This window comes from Ammospiza caudacuta, chromosome 3, assembly GCF_027887145.1.
Source record: "Ammospiza caudacuta isolate bAmmCau1 chromosome 3, bAmmCau1.pri, whole genome shotgun sequence".
Taxonomy (NCBI): domain Eukaryota; kingdom Metazoa; phylum Chordata; class Aves; order Passeriformes; family Passerellidae; genus Ammospiza; species Ammospiza caudacuta.
In genome coordinates this window covers 9,312,586-9,339,649 of record NC_080595.1, presented here as the reverse complement: position 1 = coordinate 9,339,649, position 27,064 = coordinate 9,312,586, and the positions used below count along the sequence as shown (strand labels likewise).

At 38.6% G+C, this 27,064-nt stretch overlaps 1 protein-coding gene across 2 annotated transcripts in view; it reads left to right on the top strand.

Annotated features, from left to right (window-relative positions):
* The window catches only part of SPTLC3 (serine palmitoyltransferase long chain base subunit 3), an 81,006-nt gene that overhangs the window by 4,137 nt on the left and 49,805 nt on the right, over nt 1–27,064 (top strand). The window contains exons 1-2 of one of the 2 annotated variants that reach the window (XM_058802270.1): nt 20,819–20,888; nt 26,536–26,727. In XM_058802270.1, coding sequence (XP_058658253.1) covers nt 20,886–20,888; nt 26,536–26,727 — 195 coding nt within the window. In that variant the 5' untranslated portion in view covers nt 20,819–20,885. Of the gene's footprint in view, nt 1–20,818; nt 20,889–26,535; nt 26,728–27,064 lie in introns of those variants that run through there. The other variant, XM_058802269.1, reaches the window with a different exon arrangement.

The following is a 27,064-nucleotide window of genomic DNA, read 5'->3' as shown; positions in this document are numbered from 1 at the left end:
AGAGTCATGAAAGGAATATGCCATGCAACTGTTCTCATGGCAGTAAGTTTCTTTTATGTCGTAAAGGCCTCCTGTGATCTCTTTGCTTTCTCTTCACAAATGTGGGCAGCACTTCAAGTGTTTTTGCAAACTTGGTGTAAATAGGGCATTTGAGATGCATACTCAATGTAAATGTTAAAGAGTCTGGTAGGAACAGAAATAAACTAATTCCCACAATCAGAGTCAAGCAATAAGGGTTATTATTAATAAGGGAAGAGCAAGGAGAGATCATTAAGGCTGATCAGGCCTTTCCAGCAGTTTGCAGCTTCAGTTGTGCAGCTGTAATGATCTACCAACATAATAGGATTTTTTTTCTGAAATATCTTCATATTTTGATATTGGTTTGGGTAAAAACAAATTGAAAGGGAACTTCATTGAGTCCAGCCTGTTTCACTTGAAGCAGCTCAGCATTTTGGGCATTTTTCATTGTGCATGTGTTCGTGGAAAGTGCAACTGCAATTTTCCCTCAGGAAAATGTTGAGATTTGGTTTTTAGTCAAATTCTCTGCAAATTACTGTACATGTTGCTCCAGCTGCACCACAGATATGATCTCCTCATCCTCAGCTCCTGCCTCCTTTTCTCCTTGGTTTCAAGCCTGAGAAATGTGTTGCTCTGCACCTGCCCTCTCAGATGATAATCACAGGTCTCGGATCCACGCCCTTGTTTCTGTCATCTTCCCTGCTATGTGATGAGCTCAATGCATTGGAAGCAGGAAACACTGGGGACATCTTTCTGCAGCCGAGGTGTCACCACTGTGTGGGCACATGTAACAGTCTCTGACTCTTGTAGCAATGCTTTGAGCTTGTTGCATGAGACTTTAAATGCAAGGCTGAGATTTTTCACATAGCTCAATATGTAAGGTTGGTCTGAAGTCATTACCCTTTTAACACCTGGAAACCTCTAAATGCAGGTAATTAAATTTTGGAAGGTAAAGGCTTTACAGAAATAGCAGATAGTAATTTACTTTGGCTTGAAAGATTCAGCATGTCAGTTCTTTAAGGTCAGCCTCCTCTTAGCACAGTAACAGCTCATCCTTCTACTCATGAAAGCAATAAATATGTTGGGAGACTGGCTTAGCTACACACACATAACTCATGGCTGAGCTCCAGTGCAAAAATAAGCAGTATACAAGAGATAGAAACAAGAATGGCCTTTGAAAGAGAAATTTTGAAACATTCTGGGGGCACCTTTGGTAAGCCAAAGATCTTCTGGAGTCGACATTTGCAAGGAATATCAAGGGAAGCAAGAACAGATCTCACTGCTACATTAGTAGTAGATGAATGAACAAGGAAAATGTGTCCCATCAACAAATGGGGTGGATGACTTAGTGACCACAGAAGCAGGTAAGATGTACTCTGTGCTTTCTTTGACTCACTTTTCCCAATCAAAGTCATCCAAGCCTCTGTGTTGTCAAACTACCAGCGGTGAAAGAAGGTTGATTCAAGGATCTCTTGAGAAATGGCAACCCATACAAGGGCGTGGGATCCAGGAGGGAAGCACTCATGTGTGGTAGGTGATATCACAGGGATCTCACACGCTATCAGCTTTGGAAGCTCCCAGGTGTCAAAGATCCCTGATAACTTAGGAGAAATGTCCCACCTGTCTTCAAAAGGCAGGTCATTTCTAGCTGAGGTTGCTTCTGGGAGCATAGAGATTTGGAACAGCAAGCATAGATGTACCAGAGATAAATAATGTTTGACTGACTGTCTTCTATGCTGAGGTGACTAGATTTTATTATGAGAGGCAAGTAATAGATGTCACCTACCTTGACACTGGTCCCACCACCCTCATGTACTGCTTGTGGCATTACGGTCTCGATGGGCAGACTGCTGTGTGGGTAATAACTGGCTGGGTCATCAGGCTCAGAGTGGTGGTTAATGGTTCATACTTGGCCTGCAGGCTGGAGGGGTTTCACATGTGTGGAGAGGGAGGGGGAATCAAGATATGAGTAACAGCAGTGGGACATATGGAGCCTTTCAGGGCTCAACTGGGCAAAACCCTGAGCGCCCTGCTGGGAATTTGGTGTTGACCTGCCTTTTAAATATGCAGATGAAACAGAAGCCAGCCAGTCACAGTGAGTTTGTGACCTTTCAGTGCAAGGAGGCAGCATTTCTGTGGTGAGTCAGCAGCAGTGATCCAAAAATGGATGGAATTGATGCAGATCCTCAGTCAGGCTTCAATGAATATTTGTCTGGCAAGCAGCTTATTTGTGCTCAATAGAGGTAACTGGTAATAGAAAGCCATGGTGTGGCTACTGCTATTGCCTGCCTGATAACATCCCTTCAGTATGAGAATTCATTACCTTTGCAAGCTTTAAGTAGCAGTCTGGCTTTCAGAAATGAGAAAGGTGAAATGCATCTTCTACCTGCGATGTCAGCGAGGGATGTGGCTGGATGTGTTCCATTGCAGAAGCAAGTCCATGAATAATAATGAGCTGAATGATAAGATAATGATTGCTTAGGGCCTGTTTGGGTCTCTTTGTGAGCTGCCATACACAGGACCCAGGGATGACCACAGAACACTGAATGAAATGAGAACAGGTTATTTCCATTACCTTTTGAAACTAGGGATCCCCAAAGCAGCACCTAGGCAGACCCACATGAGCAGGGACACCTGAGAACTTAGTTCTTGCTCAGTCCTTGCTAGAGGATCTCTGAACCTGCTGTTTTCACCTGTATTTCAGGGGCTGTCACAGGTGTAGATTACCTCCCTGCTGTGATCTTTCCCACAGCAGAGAAGGAATCTCAAGCATATTTGATTGAGTGCCTGTAAGTCTAACTCAGGCCTCTTACTGAAACACAGACATTGAACTTAGCCAACACACAAAGCTGAGCAACTATTGGTATGTGTGTTTTTCTGCACCTCAGCTACAGATCACTTCAGCATGTTTATAATTCTCCTCAACAATCTTCTGTTATGTTCCCACAGTTTCTATAAAATCTGACCAGATTTCACCAGAAAAACGTTTAGTAACATGCTGCCTCTCTCACAGCTTGCTCTTTGCATGTGTGCAGTGGTGTTTCAAATCCTGGTTTATAGGGTACAAGACAGCCATAAAGATCCTAATTCATCATGATATGCAAGTCTGTTTCTTCTGCCAACAGACATATGAGCTCTCTTGTGGGATTTTGATTTTTTACTTTCCTTTTAAAGAAAAGTAATTTTTGTTGTGGCTAGGACTGTGGCATTAACCAGCAAAGCAGGAAATTAAATTTCCCTACAATGACCGGTGGCTCAGCCAGAGAATTTCTGCCATTCCTGGCAGCCAATTTTTCCACAGAAAATACTTTGAGAAAGCAACCCAGCCAGGAATTTTGCGAGGCTATTGTCAGAGTTGTCATTGTGGGATGGATATGGGATGGAATATGGAAGAAAAACACCAGTTAAGGAGAAGAGTAGGCATCAGGACCAGCAGTGTTTTGTGCCAGACTGAAGAGGAACTGAAGTGTTTTGCACTTAAAGAAACATGAATTCAGATAGATGACCAGAACATTCTGTGAGATACCTCCAGTATAAAACTGTGAGGTGAAGAGCTGAATTTCCAGCGTAGATGCCATCTATATACACCCCTGTCTTCAGAACAAAGTAATATTTAACCCATCCTGGCCAGTTGTCTTTCTCCCACCTGAGGTATTTTGAATTTCTAGAACATCCAGTGTAGATGCAACATAGTAATGCCTTATCTGTTCTACTGATCATCTCAGGGGTTTTTTGGAAGTTATTCACCTGTATCCTTGTCTTCACTCCTTTGATCAAGCACAGGCATGTGCTCTGTAATTTCCCCCTCTTCCAAAAAATGTGGTCTTCTCCATCAACCTACGAAGACAAGAGGGTTTATCCACTTAAAAAAGAAATAAAGACAAATTTGAGATGCAGAGGTGAGACTTGTAGCCATTTCAGCTTCCATGATGCTGCACTCTGCTTCCTCCAGGAATTTTCATTTGAGTTTCTGCTTCCCTGTTGCTGCTGCTGATTCATACAGCCCAAAGAGTTGCCACACATCTCTCTATGTGACTCACATGTAGCCAGCTGAGGCTACAGCCTGGCTAATCTCACAGCCCAAAGCTGTCAGCTTACACCTGGTATCACAGCAGCATTCCAATTTGTATGTTCTTGAGCTTCCTGGGCCTGTTCTGCGGGAGAATGCCTCAATCTAGCTTAGAATTTCCATTTCCTGCCCATTTGTTGTGTTTCCACAAAAATTTGATTGTCTTCTGAAAGAAACACTTCTTCCCCTGTCATCACCAGGCTGCATTTCCTGCAGGTAAAGGTAAGCTGCAGCCAGGTTCTCATGCACACTGTTGTGGGGGAGATCTGTAAAGATCAGCCCCACTGCTGCCTGGAGAGGGCAGGACACAGATGGTTCCACCCAGTTCCAGCAGCCATGTGTCAGTGACTAGTGATTTACATGAGACCTTGGAGGTCAGGAAATACAACCTGAGAAATAAATTTAGGACCACCTGTGGTTGTCACATTGTACCTCATTGTCAGCCATTCCCTGAAAAAATCCCAGCCCTATGATCAGATCAAATGTATTTCCTGCTGACCAACCTCAAAACTTTGGATGCTACACAGATCCCAACACCAAACTACAAAACAATTCAAATTGAACAAGATTTTTTTGAAGGCATTTCATGGTCCAAGAAAGCATTTGAAAAGTCATGTTTCCTCTGCTTTTTGAGATCATATTCATGCAAGTTTCTGAGTTTGAGCTTTGAATTTCCAACAATCTCTTGACATCAGTCATGCTCAGAGGGAATGCTGTATTTTGTCTCTAGCACAAAATGTGTGTCTGCAAGTCTCTTGAAGTCATCTCTTTTTTATAAAAGGGTCTTTATAAATTGCTCCCCTGTGCAATATTTTCCTCACATCACTGTTATATAAACAGCTTGTCTGTTTGCATATGTGGGTGGTGAAAGTGTCTGGGAGGTTCTAGCAGATATAAGGGTGTGTTAATCTTGAAGGGGGAATCTTCTTGGCTTTTGTTCTATTTTGAACAGAAACAAAACAAAACTCTTCATCAAAATGCTTTGATGCAATCTCCACCCCTTTTCCTCTCTTCTAATCACAATCATCCACCCCTGTGGGTCTTATCCTTGGTTTCTTTCCACTTGCTTTAGGTTACAAAAAACTCTTGGGGAAATAAGCCTTTAAGTATTGGATTGGTGCATCTGTGGGTAAATAAGTAGTAAGGGGTGTTCCAAAGCAGGTTCTCATTTCTCTCTGTGTAAAACCCAGTTTTATCCCAAGTAAGAAATTACTTTATCAAATTATCTGGGAAGAATCCCATGTGGCCAAGACTTGTCTGTTGTTACTTTTTAGCTTTCAATACATATTTTAACAGTGTCTTTTCAGGTTGAAGTCAGAACTTTTGCTTCTTAAATCTGTTTCTTACCCATAATCAAGCAGGAAGTACAGATTCCAAAACAAAAAATATGTGTTTGCCAAAATCTACAACTTTTAAAGAAAAAAGTTGGTATTTTTGTTTTTCATTCTGAGATAAGTATGATGTTGATACATGCCAAGTCTAATTGCTTTTTCTTAAAATCTGTTTTCAAGTGTTGAAAAATGTACCAATTCCATAATTTGTGTCTATTTTCAGATGTGTACTAATGGTGTGCATAGTGTTAAATGTGGGATACACTATGAGCACTAGCAAGTTAGCAAAATAATTATGAGGCTGTGTCCAGAGACAGGGAACTTGTTCTTTGGGAATGGAGATGCAATTTTAATAAAATCTGGTTTCACCTTGGGCTGAACCTATTGTCCAAGAAGAGGTGTAATTTATTACCTCCCTGAAGAGGAATTAATTGACCTCCTTGCATCTCTTACTCACCAGTGAAAGGTAAAGAAATAAAATTGTGCACACTGTCTTGAGCCAAAGATATTCATGATCAAGAAGGGCTTCAGGGAGGCTGTCCTTTGTCCACATGTCTATTGTTAGGATGGGGAGCTGAACTGGCCCCTTGGTGCTCTAGCAGAGGATTTGTTGTTACAGCAGCAGTTTTCAGCATAAAGTAATGTCTGCGAGATCATTCCACCTCCCTGCCTGTACAATGTCTTCCAAAGCACACAAGGTCACCTGTCCCTTTCCAACAAAATGTTCTCTGCACTTCATTAGCTTCTTGGCTCTTAATAAATTTCTGTTGAGGTGAGAGAAATCTTTTCCTTTTATTGTCTTCCTCATTCATCTCTATGATTTGGTAAAGAAATCACAGTAGGTTTTGTAGCAGAGATACATCTCTGGAGCTTATGCAAGAATTAAAGTCAACAGGCACTCTACTAGTAATAGTAGGACAGTATAGTATGACCAAGCATGGCAGATCAAAAATGGAGCTCTTTTAGCTTCCATCTCATCCCCAACCCAAAGTACCCATTCATTTACACTTTTGAAAATCTTGTACTAATTCCCTTATGCTTCCACCACAGCGTAATTAAATCAAGCAAGTCAGAAGGTAAAAATTAGCTTTACCTATCAACAGGTAGAAAATATTTTAAATTTGCAGAGATAAGGGGTAACATTAGGAGGTTTTTATATCTGTGATTCAGTATAACCAAAGACCTTTAGAATTCTTGCATGTGGGCTGAGAATCACATGGATTTATTTAAGTAAATTGAAGCATGATTTCAATCTGGGTTTTTTGGGATCGTTATCAGAGACGTGAGCTTTTTTTACTGTTTCAATGTATGCCTGCTGAGAACCAGTGTTGTAAACTTGTGATTTTGTTATAAAGATGTTAACATCTATAGGAAACAAAATTTCAATCAATGGCAAGTTATGCAGGTTCTTAAAACCTCAGGCAGGCATATTTGGCTTTATTCCCCACTGAAGGGGGAATATGTATGTGATCAGGGAGAGGAGTGTTATATGAGAGGAAAAACTCCACCCACATAGTTTGAGCTTTCAACCTGGTAGCATTATAAAATCTTGGCTAGTTTCCTAAAGAAGCAAAATTTATATAGTGATGCTATCTGTCTGTCAACTCCTTAGCAGCTTGTGAACGAACTCGTGACCCATTTTCGTATTATCCACTCTTTGCTTTGAGCAGGCTTTTGGACACATGAGAAAGGCCCAGCACCTTCCTTTTCTGAAATAAATAGAAGCTGCAGTTTGAACTCATTCCTCCAGTGACCTGGGCAGTCTGCAGCAGGAAGGAGATTTGACCTATGCTCCAAATAAGAAAGAAGCTTCTGTCAGAGTGTTCCTTTATTTTACATGAAAGCCAACATGAGACACACATAAAAACCCCCAGAATTTATTATTCCCAGAGCTCACACTGCTCTGTTTACTTCTGCTCCAACTCATTTCTGCATGGTGTGTATCTTACCATTGCATTTCTCAGGAATTCCTTTAGTCCATAAACTTTATGAGATAAAGACACTTTATTTTGTTCTCTGCTTGTGAAATACTTGGTACACAAGGGATCAGTGTCTATTAAGGGTACCTTTATTCACAGGGATTTTTGTCCAAGTGTGCCACTTTTTCAAATATCAGTGATTTGTCATCAGTATTGTGTAAAGCAGTTGCCCTGTCTCATGTTCTAGTTGATGCTACTAAGTCAGAATGAAGTGTTTTGGTGTCATTTCTCATGGGACATTTCTGTTCTACCAGTCTATCTAAGAGATGAAACTTGAGTCCATGTTAAATATTATTGTTTTTCCATAATTCACTTCTAACCCAGTCAGGCATCAGTTCTTCATCTTTAGAGAAGTTTGATCCAAATCCAAAAGGGATCAGACGTGGGGCTTTGCAGTTCCAAACCCATCATTGTTGTCTGGCTGGTGTTTCTCCTGTTCACAAGGGCTGTGTGATTTCAGTTCACCTCCTATTGATCCAGTCTCTCACCTGCTCAGCAGCACCATCCTCATTGGAGCTGTGTTTCAGGACATCAGTTTAAAGACAGAAATGCAAACCTCTCACTCTGTGACAGGTAATTTGTGTGAGCTCAGGCTGGAGGTTGATGGACAGGCATTTTAGGGGGCTTTGAGTACTTCAAGCTTGAAATTAACATGACCATGATGAGAATATTTTATTTTTCAGGGCTACACACAGAATTACTTGAATAGTGTGGAAAGACATTAAGCTTTTAACCAGATATCCAAGAAGGCTTGCACCTTTAAAATATAGCTTAAAGAGACTGACAGAGAATAGTTCTCAAACTATCTTCACTTTTCTTTTTTTATTGAGTGTTTTTTTGCTGGAGAAGCTGATCAAAACATCTCTGCACTTTGACACTTCTCAATAAGTAACCACCATGGTTGACTGACAATAATTTGTTCTCAGACTCAACTGTTTGCTGCTTATTCCTATATTTCTTTTTTCTAGCCCTGGATATCTTCCTGATTTATGGCTACATTTCAAGGCTACATTCAATCACTACTGCACAGTGTGTGGCATGCTTAGCTGTGCTACCCACTTAGATGCATGGCCAAAAAAAAAAAAAGACCCCGACATTTTCCACAGGAAAATTGGAAGAAAATCGCAGGTTTGCAATGCAATATTTCAGCAGAGGTAACAGAGATGGGCATCAATCATCTGTAACAAATTATATTTGCCGACTGGACTTTGTTGGAATAAGAAACAGCTTTATCTGTGAGATTATGGTGATAAAAATATTTACCAAGTCTGATGATAAATCTTCTGACACCACTTCCTGAAACCTGTGGTAGAGGCAAATAAACCAGTGTTACTTTCTATGCTATTGGATAAAGGAATATTTTTCTTAACTTGAAGCAGATGCTGGAGTCTTGTTTCTTTATTAGCTTCATTTAGCCATGGTTAAAACAAGCTGACACACCTGTGCTTTATCTACTCACATTTGCAAAATTGAACAGGAGTTTGTGATTTTGGAGGGTTTTTTCAGTCCATATTGTTCAACATGTAAGGTTTAGCAGAGCTCATAAGCAGCAGTGTTTTTACAGTTGAGTAGGTAAAAGCATTAGCAGTGCATTGAGACACTCTGTTTTGAAAAGAGAATTCATTTTGGTGGGGGAGATGGGAGGAATAAAAAAGTGCACATGTGCAAGGCTTTGAAAGGGAAGGATGTCTTGAACAGTGAGAGAAACAGGTCTTTGTCTGCATAGTGGTCACTTTTGCCTTAGAAAAATGAATTCTCAAGCTACCTGATACTGGTTAGTTTCATATTAAGGGTGATTATCAGCTGGATATAAAGCTGCTTATGTCATAAGCATGTTACAACTATAAACAAACACTTTGGTTTAGGTCCCCCTTTCACGACTGAGAAAGACATACTTGGAAATGAGACACTCATGTCTGCAGCAATTTGTAATTTTTTTTACAAATTATTTCATATTTCTTTATGTGAAAAATACCAAACACTTTTTTTTTTAAATTTTAAAAGTTTAATAGTAATAAAATGGTTATAAAAATAGTAATATAATTAGAGTAATAAAAATTTGGACAATTAGGACAGTACAAGACAATAAAAACAAAGAGTTATGGACAGTCCAGGTACCTCTCTCTGGGCAAAATAAGCCCGAAAATGGACACACATTAACAGAGGATTAACCCTTAAAAACAACAGCCTGCTGCATATTCATACACCTCATCCATGATGCATAAATTCCATTCAAACACAGGATTCTGTCTGGTCAGTGTCAGCTTCTTCCTCTGAATCCTGACAGCATCTTCAGGGCTGAGCAAGGCAGGAAGAAGTTCATTTCTCCTGATAATGAGACAATAAATTCTTTTTCTCTGAAAGATTTAGGTGTCCTGTGGCTGCTATCTCGGTGTGAGTACCTCATTCCCCTCTTTAAAAAAAGTATCTTACATAGCATAATTTCTATTTTAATATTATGTTATAAGCTAAAACTATATTTAGCACACTACTTAAGAAAATCAAGACAGCATAACTTTCTAACACAACACATATAATATTCATTTTAATATTTGCAAAAAGTCAATCATAAAATATGCATTTTTCACAATTCTTAATATAATATTTTTTTAATATTTAATTATCCATGTGTCAATAGCGGGGACAAGGAATCACAGTTGAACTGTTGTAACTTGTGAAAATGCGTATTTTATGATTGACTTTTCACAAATATTAAAATGAATATTATATGTTATGTTAGAAAGTTAGGTTGCATTAATTCTCTTAAGTAGTGTGTTAAATATAGTTTTACGTTATGACATAATGTTAAAATAGGAGACTATACTAGGTAAGATACTTTTTTTAAAAGAGAGGACTTGCACCGAGATAGCAGCTACAGGACACCTAAATCTTTCAGAGAAAAAGAATTTATTGCACCATTATCAGACGAAATTAACTTCTTCTCACCTTGCTCAGCGCTGAAGATGCTGTCAGGATTCAGAGGAAGAAGCTGACACTGACCATACAGAATCCTGTGTTTGAATGGAATTTATGCATCGTGGATGAGGTGTATGAATATGCAACAGGTTCTTGCTTTTAAGGGTTAATCCTCTGTTAACGTGTGTCCGTTTTCGGGCTTATTTTGCCCAGAAAGAGGTACCCGGACTGTCCATAACTCTTTGTTTTATTGTCTCGTATTATCCTAATTGTCCAAATGTTAATACTCCAATTATATTACTATTTTTATAACCATTTTATTACTGTAAAACTTTTAAAATTTTAAACCCCAAGCGATTGGCATTTTTCACAAGCTCCTCGTCATTTCCAAGCCCGGCTCAGCTCCATCTGCGTTCGCGAAGGGCCAAGGAGCTCTCTCCAGGTGCCAGCGGGCCCGGCCGGGTGGAAATGAGGGACTCCGATAAAGCAGCGGCCGGACCGGCGGGTCCGGCTGGCTGGGGTGAGCCGAGCCGCTCTCAGCAGCGCTCGCAGGGCGGTGGGGCTCGGCCGCGGGGAGGCGGAGCCGCCGCAGGGAGCGAAATGCGCTGTGAGAACTGGGGCAGGGACGGGACGTGCCGGCTGCGCTGGGGGTGCCGGCGTAGCCCCGGGCTCTGGGGAAAGGCGAGAGGAGGTGAAAGGTGGACGGGCTGCGTCTGCGGCAGGTGAGCTCAGCCGGGGTGACGGCGAGCGAGCGCAGGGAGGAGTGGTTCAAGGAGGGGAGATGGAGATCTGCAAGCAGCTGCAGTCTTGAAGGGAGTTGTGAAAAATGTGTACTTTATGATTGGCTTTTCGCAAATATTAAAATAAATACTGTATGTACTATATTAGTTAGAAAGTTAGGCTGTATTAATTCTCTTAAGTAGTGTGTTAAATATAGTTTTAGGTTATAACAATGTGTTAAAATAGAAATTATGCTAGGTAAGATATTTTTTTTAAAGAGAGGACTTGCACTGAGATAGCAGCCACAGGACACCTAAGTCTTTCAGAGAAAAAGAATTTATTGCTCTCGTATCAGAAAAAACGAACTTCTTCCCACCTTGCTCAGTCCTGAAGGTGCTGTCAGGATTCAGAGGAAGAAGCTGACACTGCCCAGACAGAATCCTGTGTTTGAATGGAATTTATGCATCATGGATGAGGTGTATGGTTATGCAGCAGGCTATTGTTTTTAAGGGTTAATCCTCTTTTGACATGTGTCCTTTTTTGGGCTTATTTTGCCCAGAAAGAGGTACCCGGACCGTCGGTAATTCTTTGTTTTTTATTGTCTCATATTGTCCTAATACTAATTGTCTAAATTTTTATTACTCTAATTATAATCATTTTATTACTATAAAACTTTTAAAATTTTAAAAACAAATTATTGGCTTTTTTCATAGGAATTGATTTTCTTTTTGTTTTTCGTTCTTCATAAATAGCAAAGAAATAAGACTGTGAAGTGGGTAGCTGCAGAATCACAAATAATTTCACAGCCAGCATGTGTATTGACTTGCATGTAGTACTCAGAAATGAAATAGTTTAGTGTTGACTGAAGGTTTAGTTAAAACAGAGCAGCTGCTACTGCCAGGTCTGTTCTGTACTCCTATTAGGAAAATTCTAGCTCTTTTGTAACTTCTTGCAATACTTTTCTTCACTTTGTCTGAGTCTGTAAAAGTGCTTTAATCCATTTTATCATACATTCTTCAAAGGTATACTTAACTTTTAAAAAAATTTCTTTCCATCTCCAAAATTGTAGTGTTTCTGGGGAAATGTGGTGTCCTCTGCAGCATACCTTGTAAGATAGCAAAAGCAGATTTAAGGGATGTGTGGAACTGAGATGGATCTTAGGAAATGAGGATAGAATTGTAAAGATTTGTGTAGGAATGCAACGCTTCCATGTAATTCTACTGAGAGTTGTAACAAAGGAAAAAGTTGTTAGCACTTAACTCAAGTTGACTACAGAGACAAAGGAACGTATATGGAATTTCAAAATAATTCCACTCAGCTTTGTAAACTAAGTTGTCAGATTTTTGGAATGGCTACCACAGAAAATAATTTCAAAATTCTGTGGTCTGTGATCCTCTCTCTTGACGGTGCAGGAATGCCTGTGTCAAATATTTTCCATTCTTGGCATGGATTTATTCCCTCAGAAGTTATATACTATTTTAATGTCAATAATCTACATGGTGTGATGCACCTGAGAGAAGATACTTTAAAGATTTTACATTCCGTTCCAGTCAAGGCCTGTGTGATAATCTGAACCTTAAGCATAATTACGTTTTCTTCCTGTATCTTCCTGTACATCTTCACTGCAATGTCTGTTACATATTCAATTCTCTTGGTGTAGGAGCCAACCTTACTCCTTGGCTGATAGAATCCCAATTTGGATACTCCTCCATTGGTCAGGGTTTTTAAAATGAAATTCTGATCTGTTTTGTTCATTAACAAATAACAGAGGATACTGGATTTTACCCCATGCTTTGGCTCACTGGGATTCTGTCGGAATAAAGCAGAAACGCATTGGTCAAGTAAATGACTCGTACAGAATCTATGCTTTAGAATATTTTATATGAAGTGATGTCATCTCTGGGGGAAGCCATTGCATTTCACTGGACATTTCTCTATCATTTTTACACAACAGCTCCATGGAATGGCTGTACTGAGCACTGGGCTTAGTCTGAACTGCCTTCATCCAAAAGGGGAAACCGTTCATTCACTTCTCTCTTGACCTAAAGCTAGAGCTCATAGAGCACTTCAGGGATTAGGCTGGAACTGTTTATCTGGAAGCAAGATTCATCATTTTTTAAAGTTTCTCTAGGGCCTTGTTCTGGTGCCCCCAGCTGTGTTCCCCAAGTACCAAGTTGTGCTTTTTTGGGACCTCGTACTGCATTAGCTGCATTCCCCACTGGGAGATGTGGATTTGCCTAATCACCTACTGGGGCACAGCTCTACCTGAGTTTTGTTCAAGGGCTTCCACTGTCTTCCTCCTAAGCAGAATGCAGACAAAAAATTATGGTGTAGGAAGTGCAAATAGTATTTTACTATACTTGCTATCTTCCAGCAGCGTTAAGATTAGCTTTGATCCATGAAAATAAAGAAAAAGGAGGGATGGAAAAAGAGACAATACTCTCTAGTATGAATTTGGTCCTCAGAGGGGGATATTCCTGAATTATGATGGTTGTTCTGCATGTCCTGCTTACCATTGATTTTGTATCAACTGATATTTTTTGCACAGGCTGATGTTATTCCATTGGTCCATAAGGGAACTGTCAGGATGGGCACATTCAATTTCTTAATTATTATTAATTTTGTATTGAGTATGAGGGGAGTGCCCAGCTTTCCCTGTGGACTGGGAAAGAACACAAACTCAGGAGTTATCAGAGTATACTAAAATTGTTCCAGAATCCACTGTAAAGCATTATGTCTGAAATCTCTAAATACTTCCCCACAGGAGTGTTTCCTTGGACAGATTTTGCTAGGAGTTTCTGTCATGAGATCTCTGGTAGTTTGTTGGGAATTTTTTCCTTGTAGCTCAATGTTATTCATTCTCTATTGACTGATTTCTACCATGGAACACACTATTGGGGCAGTTTAGTATATGTGGACATTTTTCACAAGTAAATTACACTTTTCTCTGCTGGATGGTAGGCTGTAAGTATGTAAGTATCATCTCAGGGGACTTCTGGAGGGACTAAAGTTGTTGGAACAAATTTGAAACCTCTCTCCACTGCAGTTGAGAGAGAAAACTGGGACCTTTTGTCATTGCCATTATTTGACTCTTTGCAGAAATACATTTGTAACAGTGGTTATAGAAGGGTGCAACATTTCTCTTATGCTCAGATTTGTATTTTGGGGTTTTTTTGTTTTTGTTTTTGTTTTGCAAATGTGAAAGGGTAGAGGTAAAACATGAAGTCTTCTGAAAAAAGTTTCTTTATCTTCTGTGTGAACTTTTACTGTTATTTGCTTATCATGTATAAGTTTCAGCAGGAACTTCTTTCTTTCAGAAGTAAGAGACTACTTTACTAGTATTTTAAAATCTTTACATTTTATTGGGCTTTAAAACCACATTCCATTTGAATGAGCCCTCCTTTTGGATTATGTTGACAAGAAATCAGATTGATGTCTAGGCATCTTCTGTTGCTCTTGAAATATATCTGGTAGCTCAGAAGAGTGTTCTTAATCAGAGCTTCTAGATCCTTCTAGATGACCCTGCCAGTCTTTGCTCTGCCAACTATTGTTGCTGTATCTCTGTACTTCCCAAATTTGATTGATAAATTTGATTTTAAGCAGAAAGTCTTTATACCTATTTCCTTCTTCCAGCATGTCTGAATCAGATGTTCTTTCTATCTGCTTACATTTCACCCTCTGAAAATATGTACCAGCTGGTTTTGCAGTTCTCAGTCATTTCTGTTCCACATTTCATGTCATAGTGAGCTTTAGGAATGTGAGGTAAGTAGGAAAATAGGACATGAGGCTTATATGTGTTTTGGGATGTTATCTAGTCTATTTCTGCAATCACTTTTATCCAGGGCTGGTTTTCTGCTGGAATATTTGAAGGCTCCTCTGGAGCCTCTTACCTCATAAGATGTGTCACTGTGTTTTGGGGTTTTGTTAGGACTGACAGCACTGCTTTCTTCTGTCTTCTGATAGACAATATCAGCTTTGACTTCACATAAAATGTCCCTACCAGAGGTTTATAACAATCTTAAACACCTTCATTGCTCTAGATTCACATTTAACTGATATTATCAGTACAAAGTTCTTTCTAATATCTGATTTAGATCACTTTGGGTGTAATTTAAGCATATTGATTCTTAACAGAGCACAGATTACTGTCCTTCTTTTGCAGTTATCTTTTACATATTTGAAGACTCCTGGGCTGCCAGTCATTAGGGTTTTCTCTTCTCTTTAAACCAGACAATTCAGATTTGTTCATTCTTTCCTCATAACTTACTTGACCAGACTTTATGCTTCTTTTCCCAGTTCTTTCCATCTGGTTCACCTCTTCTTTCTCAAAAAGCTGGATGGACACTTCAGCTGAGACCTGCATTGGTACTTCTTAGTAGCTCTAGAATGGTTTGTCCTTCTGCCCTTAACATGATTTTCTTAAGAGATGGCTGTTTTTTCTCTAACTCCTGTTACTTTTGATGTTGCTTCCTATAGCAATACCTGGGTACAGTTATGCTCTCCTGAAATCTGTGATTCTGCTGTCCCTTTTCCTGCTTTTCCTAAGTCCCTTGATTTCTACCATTTTATGATCAGTATAAATGAAAACTTTGAGGTAATACACCATTAATGTCTCCTGAAATTACTTCCAAAGTGCAGCAATGTTTTGAGTATTGTCTTCCAATTTGCCCCATGGCAGTATGGGAAGAAATAATAATGGAGGTAAGAGAAAGACTTGTGAAATGGCTGTAAGCATTTTTTCCCACAAGCAGTGATTTCATGTTGTTGCATATCCAGCATCTTCCACCACCCTGGAACATCCCAGCTTGCCTACATATCCTTTCTTTCCAGAGGAGAAAGAGGAAGAGTGTGCTGAACCTTGTTCAGACCTAAAGAGATGCTGGTTCATGGGTTATTACAATTGTGCTTGTGTAATTCCAAGAATGGCTAAAGAGCCAAGTTGTTGCTGTCTATCCTTCAGTTCAGGGATTTGGATCCCTTTGTGCTATCAAGGTCACATTTTCCTGAAGCTTTTAGAAGAGTTGGTATCATGAAGGCTAATCAGATTTGATTGGAATTGCTCTGTGAGCTCAAAAGCTTTAGTAGATGGGTACTTGCATACAGAGAGGTGACATGAAAGAGAAGGCCATTGCTTTCTTTAAAAAAAAAAAAAGGTTAAGATTGTTCAAACGCTAATTTTCAACTTTTTTGCTATGCATTTGAAAAGGTGTCTTCCTCTGCTGAAACATCAAAACACTTCAGTCACCCCTTTACCTCAGAAATCTTGCACCTGATTTTTGTCTCTTGAATTTCTCATGTGCTTCTTTTTCCCAACCCTTGTCTTTTCAGCCAAGAGCCACAGGCTCTAGGTGTTTGCCTCTAGGTAGGCGTTGATCCACTGGTGAAAATCAGTACCTGGTAGGGTGAGGACTTCCCTTTTTGTCTGTATCTAGGCTGCTGTAAAATCTGAGGAGAGCTTTTATTTAAGGGTGTTTCTGCAAACCTGGATAGGTACAGAAGGTTCAGATGAGTGAAAGCCATCAGGTCTCATATTCAGTGTCGTTACTTAGATAAGTACTGGAACAACTTAGAAAGAGCATTTCAGTGTATAATGCGCTTTAAAAAAAAAGGCATCAATTTATTTCTAGATTTTTAAAATTGATCTTCAAGCAATTGAAGTAAAATGAAATTTTTTGAACTCTGATTGAATTAGTAAATTTAATAACAGTTAATTAATATAACAATTAAATAGCAATTAAGAAGTCATATAGGCCAAGATCATCTTTTCCAGTAGTACCAGGCAAAATTTGAAATTGGTGGGAAGAGGAGAGAACCTCTTGCAGAACTGCTGTACCTGGAGGCATCCAGTTGTGAGTTTCTCATAGGTGTAGGTGCGGGCACTACTTAACCACTTTTCCTGATAGTTTTCAAACAAAAAAATAGCTGGAGCAGGATGTTACTGCTTCTGCAGATTTTTAGATGAAAAAGAAAAAGGTAATTGGTTGTCACTGGTTAAACTATGTACCTTTTCTACATTTGGGAACAAGCTGGTGAATGTGGATTACTCTAGACTGGGGTTCTCTGAGGACACTTTGATGATAGGTGGGTTGGCAGCCATCATCACGTTGTTAAATTAAATGGTGCAGAGATTTGATCACATGTACCAGTTGTGATGCTGGCTTTGGTGTAGGACAGCTGACTTTAATTAGCCATGGTCACTGCTACCAAGTTGCCTAATGATTGGCTAAATGAGTTTTTGTCTTCTTGCTTAAAACATCTTTTATTGTGTTTGAAGGTGTCAAGCTATTAATTTTCTTGACATGTTTATAAGGATGGGTATTGCCTTCACCTTCCTCGAAATCTTCTGTCCTACAAACCTATATGCTATGCCTTAACTGAATTTATTCTGATTCTTTTTTCACCCTAGGGCTCTCTTTTGATGCTGAATTCTTATCCTAACTCAGAGGTGGTCCTTGTCTACACAGATGGTCATCCTCCTACTGAGTTTTTAATCCCCCTGTCTGTCAAGCTAGCAGCACAAATTTGATTGCCTCTTTCTCAGCTGTTCATGGGAAATTCTGCTTTCTCTGTTGGGGATTTTTGCTATGGAATTTCTTATCTCTCTCTCTCTCTCTCTCTCCCCTCTCCATCTGTGGTATGTCAAGATATTTGTACTAAAATATTTCAAAGTAGTTAATTACCTTGGAGGAGGTAGCATAAATCCAGCTAAACTGATTGCATCAACAAGATTGGCAATGACTTTCTCTTTCATCACATTTTTGAAATATGATAGGGTACTCCTTGCAATCATAGGAATGTCTTGGAAGGCACACAGTTTCAGCTTAACTTGTGCATAACTCTCAGAATCAGGAAAATAATGTGCAAATTATCCTGATGATATGCAGCTTTCAGGTAAGAAGTGTGAATACATTTGTCCTCTTTTAACAAGGTTATTGTGCCTTCCAGAAGTCTTTATCCAAACTGGTGCCATACTCTTAGGAACTAAGAATGGCCTGAGACTGCTTCTGAATGTTTATTTGGCATGATCCAGCATCCATGGCCACTTCCATTCTGATAGGGGTGGTGTGTTAAACTCATTATTAAATCTCTGCAAAATCCTGGCCCTGTTTGAAGCTGTTGTGCCATATAATGGGGAAAGGTCAGGGATCCAATGAGGGTTCATTATGTTAGTTTAAGCAGAAGATGAAGCATTTTCTCTACAAGGGAATTTTGCATGAAGAGGAATCTGATAGCTAACCTAAACATTTTCTGGTGCAAAGTCACTGTGTAGGAAATATGTAGGAGTTGGTGGATTGCATCATGTGGGTATTAACTCAGAGTCCACACTGAGCAAAATCACTAGTAGTCTGCTTAGCACATCTTGAGAATCTTTACACTATTACAGTCTTCATCTCAATAAACAGTTTCATATCAAAAATATATGTGTTATCTATAGGATTAATTTCTAAATGTTAGATCAGTTCTGATAGCAGATCATCACCAGTCGTGCAGAAACTGGCAGCCTTTGAAGTGATACCACTTCATCATTATAATCTTGTTTGTTTGTGTATTTTTAAAGCCAAAGCCATAGGATTTGGATGATCAGGAAATATTCTGATGCAGCTAAGCAATGTGAATCCTGTAATTTACCCTAAGCCTTGGAAATCATAGCAAACACTGCAACTTGACACCACCAACTATGTGGGAATTGCTGTAACCCAGGGGTTTCATCCACTTCTCTCTGATTCCACATGCCTGGCTTTCTGCTCTGTAATTGCTGTGAGGTTAGGAAATACCTTTAAGTGTTTGTAAGTATCTCTCTGGGCAGTGAACTTCATTGTTTTGTCTGTAAATAATTTAAAATTATTAAGCTCCATCTTTGTCCTCATGCCTTCCTATTTACATTGGGTCACTTTGAAGTTTCTGGAAGTAGTAGGAGAGTAACAGCTGTATAAGACAATCATGTTACATTTTCTGTCTAGTGTTTCTTACTATTGCTTGAAATGTACAAATGTAAAGCCATTGGGAAAAGAGTTTGCTGTGCTTTTTTTTTTTTTTTGTCCCCCCTGTACTGTTTCATCTAAGTGCTTTAGTTATTTGGTATTGGGTAGCTGTTATGGTTTACATTGCAATTTATGAACCTTGAAGTTTAGAACAGTGTTTCCTATGATTTTTCTCCCCTTCATCAGATTGCATTTTCATGGTTTGCAACCGGGTTTTGTCCTGAGTCTTGGTGCATCAGTCTAAGCTTCTGTGCTATAAAGAGTTAGAGGTGGCTTTTCTTTTGACAAGCACTGTGGCCATTCTGCAATGTGCAGTTCTGCCTGCTGGACTAAATTCATGCAAGATGAAAACACCTGCCAATATTTTCTGTAGGTTTTGCAAAAATCGCACACAGAAACAAGTTTCTTAGTAGGAGAAATTAAACATTCATTGAAGCTGGAGTGTGTGTTGCCTGTAATAATGTGTGCAGTGGTAGATTTTCAGATATATCAGATAAGACATTTACTAAATTCATATAAATATCTTAATAAAATCTTACAAAACTAAGATAAAATGGGTACTTTCTGAGTTCATATTTCTTCTTCTTTGGAACTCTTGCCGCTGTTGAATATTTTCCTGAATGTTATTTATGAGAAAGTCTTCTGTATCCTCCCAGCCTCCTATATTGCAATCAAAAGTTTCATTTTAGCATCAGAGTAAAGCATTAGCCTGAAAATTATACCATATGAGTATTTTTATCCTCATTACATAACAACATTTCACAATATATTCTCATGTGTTTGTCATTCACATCTGTATTTTCATAGTATTAATGCCATAGTCAGCATTGCAAGACTTGTGTATTTGATGCTGAAAGAATTGCTGCAATATTAATATGTTGAGTTTAATTTGTGTTCAGCTGAAAAGATTAGGCAAGTCTGGAAGGTGAAGATCCTGTCTTTTCATACCTTTGTGGTGTTTGCCTCTAGTGTGCTGTCTTGAAGAGAGGCTGCAAGTTTTTAGTCAGCAATTAGATGACAGTTCATTAACAAATGAAAAGCCATTTCCTGATGCTTGTGAAAAGTGTGGTGAAGACCCATCCTTCTAACAAACCTCAAACAGCAGGACAAGCAGCATTTAATAGTGTTTACAGGGAGTGAACTTTTTAGAGTTTCTGAATTGTTAAATCCTGAATCTCTGCAAGTTCAAGAGTACATGGTTTCCTAAGTTATTTCAAGGGTTTCCTATATTTCCTAAAACTTCTGGAGTGTCTTGGAGATTTTACTCCTAGTTTTTATTGATTGTATTACTACCAGGTGTCTATTTTTTCATGAAACTTCAGTAGAAATCAGCTATCAGTCTAAACAAGGATTCTGCAGGGACACTAATAACAACCAAAGCTTTTTTTGGCTTGGTTGCTACTTGTAGTTTGTGTTGTAGCCACTTTCTTGTGGCTTTGTCTCATTGCAAGAGGCAGTGACCTTCATTTTAGCATTTATAAATTCATTTCTAAGTTATAAATTAGAAACTTATAAGTTTCACAACTATTTTTAACTTAAGTCCTGTTCTTATAGTTCAGTAATCTATGAATACCCCATGTAGCTATTTTTGGCTTATAGTTTAGAAACTTGAGCCTATAAGATCTAAAATGTGTTGTTACAGAAAAGAAATCACTAATTTAAAGTGAAGGATATCACTGCCAGTAAGTGGGAGATTTATGAAGTAATCTAAATTTGTGTCAGTAGTATATTCATTACAGGGAACTTCTGCTTTCATAATTTCAATTTCCTTTTTTTTCTCCTGGGAACTGCACACGATCACCCAGATTGCTCCAATGTCTAATGGATTCCTAAGTGATTTTGGGAAAATGTAGTAATTGTGACTGTCAACATGGTGAGTTTGCACAGAACCTGACAGTTTTACTCTTTGGGACCCAGCCCTCTGGTGACAATGATCTATAGGAGACAGAATTGCGCACCAGACCCTTAAAAGTGTGACTGTCCAGTGGCAGTGGGATTCAGCTGGACCATGCCCTTCCCTTGGCTGAAATGGAATCCTGTAGTGCTCCAGAAGATAACGGGCCTCTGGAGATCCTGTCACTCATTTATGTCCTTATTTATGGAGATATTTGTATTCTTACCCATATGGCTGTCTCACACATCCTAGGACATCTAAAATCATCTACATTTAGGGTCCTGTCCCAGATGCTCTTCAAATGCTGGGGGGGAAACATCTATTTAGAGCCAAACTGTCTGCAAGCAATCAGATGTTGCATTAGCAATTAGGTCTATCCTCCCATGGGGTTTTTTTTCTGCTGTAGGAGCACAGTGTCCTAATTTGCTTAAGATTTCACTCTCATCTTGTAGCTCTGTCAGATATTGAGCAAACATGGCTGTCACTGGGTTCACAGTTTTCAACACCTCTCTCTTCATATGCATATCTGTATGGGAAGCATTATGGAGATCAGTCAGCTTGCATTGTTTTTTAATAGAATGTATAAAAAAATTTGACAAAATCTGATCCAGAAACATACATAAAGTTACATCCATCTCTGGATCAGATTTTATTCCTGCCAGGGACCTTTTGTTTAAAGACAAAGACTTTATATTTCTCCCAGTAGTTTTATTTCAGGGATATACCTATCTGCACCTACTGCTGGTATATTGGAAGTGGATGTAATAGCAGGAGAATATTTAACTAGAGCTTGTTGTCTCTGTAGAACAGATTTGCATGAAAACATGAGGTTTTGGGGCTCAGTTTCCTTGATACAGCTCCACTCACCCAGCATACCTGGTTACCTCTTTGCTGGGGAGTTACTCATGGCCAGAACACAGGTTTGGTATTGTGGCACTCTGTGCTGTTCAATTCTTCATTCTCCCCTTGATGCAAATTTGGCTCATGCCAATCAGCACAATTCCAAGGGCTGCAAGACCTAAATGCAATGAAAAATTATCTCCTAATTCTAACAGTAGTGTGAACAAATATTTAAGTATTATTCATGCTATTGTATAGCTATCATTTTTTCTTTGCTAATGAAAATATATAAAATATATATTGTAACTATTACTTGTAAAGGTGTTACCAGTGTTTAATAGACTTCAAGATGAGTTTACATTATTATTAGAGCAAACTATTTCAATTAAAATTGAAATTTTAAGTGTGTCCCTTATATTCAGTATTTTATACTGATGTCCTTTCTAATAGCACTCTGAGATTTGTTGTCAGAATTGATTTCTCCATTTGAAAAACTGAAGGCATTTTGGAAGGGATTCTTCATTAGGGGAGAGTTTTGAAATACTACACCTAATGGGAAAATGGGAATCTAAGAGGTATTGTCCTTAAAGCTGACTTTGCTGCATTGCAATGACTTCCTTGGCCTCAAAATCTTGCTGCAAGGAATTCTCTTGCTGCAGTATCTCACTGGAAACCAGCTAAGCGGGGGATCAACATACAAAAGTTGCATATCCTGATTACACTTTTGGTTTCCAAGAAGCTGATGAAATCCTAGACTTGTAAAACTCCTTCGTAAAACATCCATTCTCTCTGAATTTCACCCATTGCCTTTCTGTGTTGAGTGTCTTTATGTTGCATTTGGGCCTGGAAGGTAAATGTACTTTGTGGCAGGCCACTTAGAAACTATTTTGATTTGAGATGCCAGCAGAATTTTTTAAAACAAGCCAGTAAATTGTGGATTAACATATCCACAAGAGGTATTTACTCAAGATTTTTAAAGGAAGACAAAGATGAAGTTGCTGAGAAACTCTGGGCTGCTGTTTATGTTGCCCTTTTTGCAATTTTTTGAGAAATAAGGGGTTGCAAATAAACAATTTTTGAAAAGATAACAAGGAAAATGCAGGGAATGGAATCCCCCAGGGATCACTCTTTGGACATGTGCTCTCATATTTTCATCAGTGGTGTGGAAAAAGGAGAAATAGATGACAATATGGGTTGACAGTACAGAATTCGTCAGGTTGCTGAAAAATTAGTTCTGAACAAGAAACACTGGAGAAGTTTCTTGTTGGTAGTTTGTATAATGTTGGCAAAGGATCAGAAAAAAATTGCAGATCTCTAAATAAAAACCAAATAATTAATTGGAAAGGAAAACGGTCCCAAAAATGCACAAACAGCAATGTTCTATAAATCTGGTCTTTTTGCAACTGAGGAAGGATATATGTAATCATAAGAGGTGAAACTGTAAACTGTGGCAAGGAGGCAAATAGAAAGTTAACAGGCTTTTAAAAGCAACAGAAAAGAAGATCAAGCATCATTTGCAGATGTATAAATCCCTACTGTGCCCTCAAGTGGGGTATGCAATTTTAATTCTCATCCTCTCCATCTCAAAAAGATTTTATTGATTTTTGCAGAGTGAAAAGAAAGTTGAGCATGAAAATATATAATTTTTTAATTTATTTTTTTTGAGTTTAAATCTATGTAAGGACACAGAGACTGGACTAGAATTATATAGTTTAGGATTTCTCTAGGTTGGGAAGAGACAAATGGAGAGGCAGAATTTATTGAAGTATAGAAAATTATGAGTTGTGTAATTGAGTAGGAAAGCACAGCAGTCAAAGTAAACTGTCTAGTAGTTTCATTATAAAAAAAGGAAACACATTTTTACAGATGAAATGAATTGTCAAAAGTCACAATTTATTTCCCAACATTTTTAGGTTCAAAAATGATGAACACATTCATAGTTATCCCCTGATGGCTGTTACAAGTGATAAGACAATTTTAGAGTCATAAAACCTCAAAGCCACCAGTTGCTAAAGTTGGAAGGATTTATATGTTTTTTAGAATCTTTGCCCAACCAATTGCTACAGTTTAAGGTATGGAGTAGAAAATTGTCTGTCTGCTGCAGGTGTTATTACAGGTAATAGGATATAATTCAGCAGAGCATCTGCTGTGTAATGGTGTGACTAATGATCTCTGAACGGTTTCAGGCATTTGTAGGAAATCTGCTCTATTTGATTTCAGTGCCAGCAGCAGTTGAATTACATCTCCCTTCACTGTATAGCTGCTGTTCTAAAGCACAGTCTACAAATCCACCTCCTTCTTCTGAGATAAAACTTTATGATAACACAGAAAAAGTCAACAGTAATGCAGTGCAAAATGACAGCCATTGCTTCACTGACCAATTCAGCCAATTTAGACTGGCTGAAATTGAACATCCACATGATATTCAGTCAGTCACTCATATACCCCATGCTTGGATCAGAAATGCTGCACAAAAACATCCCCGCTATCATTCTCCCACTCTCTAGAAGCAGCAAATCGACTTGTTTTGATTATTCTTTCTTGAGGCTCTCTCTTTACTTATTTCTGGGACTCTAGGGTTGGTTTAAATACTCTTTGTTTTCCTCACTTTATTTTTAGACAAGGTGTCACTGTGTTGTCTGAATTTGTTCTCCCAGCCTTGTACCAACTGTTTGAAGACTCTTGGGTTTTGTCCTTCATAGCCTGGAGAATGGGGGTCACACCTGGCTGCACATTCTTCATACTTCACTTCTGTCTGTGCTCATTCCTCCCAGCTGTTTGTGTTAAGGTGACAGTGGTTACCTGGTTAAATACTGTGTCACACTGACTGCATCAAATGGCACCTGCTGCAATGAGAGTTCCACAACAGCACGGTTTTGTTGTGGAAGAAGGATGTTACAGTGCAGAAATCTGATAGGAGCTTTCCTGTCCCTTCACCAATAAGGTTTACAGCAATAAAGTGTTTCTTCATAAAATCAATGAACAGAAACATCATAACTCTCTCCTCTGGGCTCAGGTGCATTATCACATCATCATAGCTTGATGCCAATTGATTCAAGAACATCAAACTACAATGCCACTTGAATTTCCACAGATGACCATAAACATGCTTTTAGCCCATGGCAAATGTAAAGTAATAGGACTGAGCTTAATCCTTTCTGAAATATTTGCTTTATCTCATCCCTATGTGCACACAGCTGTTGTGACTCATGTGAAATTTGACTTCACCATGTATTTAACTCATACTCATAAAATGTTTTTCATGGTAAATAGGTTGCCCTAAAAGAGCAATTAGCTTGAGGTAGGAGTGCAGGTGTATTATTTCTTCAAAGGTGTTCCCTCACATGGTGAGAGCCAGTCCTGCATTCCTTCTCCCTTGCAGGGCAGTAAGTGTTTCCAAAGTCTAAATATGTTTCTGTTCAGCCCAACCAGCATTTTTTTTTCTTTTTTAAGATTCCTTAACAGCCTTTCTATTTTCTCTTGTGCGCAAAAATGCTTTACTTTTTCTTTTCTTTTTCTCCTCCAAAACCATTGGGGAATCCAGTGATTGGACCAGCAAGTTACAACAGAAATCTAAATCCTGTGAGGGTAAAGACATTTTAATGCAATATGAAGATCAATAATATTCTGTCCTTACAAGTCTAGTGAATTGGCAATTGTTCTTAATATGAATATTCTATTTCAGCTTGCTACATTACATAACTAGGTAATCTACATTTTTAGTTCATCCTTCCCACAGGCAGAAATGGTATTTCTTCATATACTGGCAGTTTTGCTTTATAATATGTCAAAATATATGTCTTGGGTACTAGTTTGTTTGGTTTTGGCTTTTTTTAACAGGACACTATTTTTTTCTGGATTGTGTTTTGTTAATTTTGGATTAGCAGATTGGCTGTTACTAGACAGTATCTGTAAAGGCCATCATGTTTTGCAGAAATAAGGGAGTTACCACTCTTCCAAAGAGTAGTCTAATGAGCCTATTGAATATGGCAACTGAAAAACTTAGCTTCTTTAATTTGAAAATTGAAATCTTGATATATTTTAGTGGCAAAATACGTTGTCCACACTGTCGTAAATTTCTAGAATTTGCTCACAATGGGATCACTAATTCCAACAAGCAAGGCTGTCTGTGTGTCTTGTTCAATTTTTTTTGCTTTACTTTTCCTCTGTTCTATTTTGTCTTAAGTAGCCTTAGAATTAGGGGAGATGTTACTGAAAATAGGATTAAAAGCATTTGTGAAATCAGAGCAGAAATAGAAGGCAGGGATCATAAAGTTTTGGATACTCTCTCAGGTCTGGAGAACATCACAGCAAAGCTGCCCTGGTTTAGGCAGGATTTGTTTTATATAGGTTAGTTGCTGCAATGGGTTGGTTACTCAAGACTTCCAGAAGCAGTCAGGAATAGTGTAGGTGAGCTTTTAATGCTGCCCTTCCCTTTTTATAGCACTCTCTTGCAAGACAGAGTATTGTGGTTTCCATTTAATCACCTTTGAAATAATTGTCCAGTTGCACAATAATACACAGCCAATCTTTCATAAGTTTCATATGTTTCAAAATAGACAAGGGAGTGGTGTTGAAGACATCTGCAGCTGAGGGCATGAGAGGAGGGAAAATGGAAATACTTGTAGTGGTCAGTAGCAACTGCAATGTTAAAGGTCCTCTTCTGCAGCTGATACATAGTGTGAGGTCTAAATGTCTTTCCTAATTAGAGAAAATATTTGCCCCAAGGTCAAAGCTGCGATGAGATTAAATGTATTAATCAGAAATTTCTCTTCTGTTTTTTCAGAAGAACGGAGTATCAAATGGAACCCTCTACAAAAAAACATTTATTGAGCACTTTGAACAGGCACCAATGTATGTTGCAGTTTTTACTTTCGTGGGGTTTGCAGTGGGAACAATATTTGGCTACCTGCGAGATTTTATGAGAGCCTGGGGACTAGAAAAACGTAACATTGCTGCGGAGAGAGAACAACAAAAAGTATGTATGAAAAAGTCATTCTGTGTCCACAGCTGAGTTTTCCTCTGGTTGCAAGTGATTTAGAGCAACTTGTGGGAGTAACAATGCAGACAACTTTCATTTTACAGAACATTGCACAGGGGTGAGAGGAGTGACACACCCTGCCAGTGGAGTTGTATGCATTTTTGCATACAATGCAAAAATCATGCATATGCATTGATTATATTGAAAAAATATGCATTTTTCATATTGAAAATATGAATATTGAAAAATTATGCATTGAAAAAATATGCATAAAATCATCATTTTTACCCAGGGACATGTTCACCTCATTCTAAGAGGTGCCATAATACTCTCA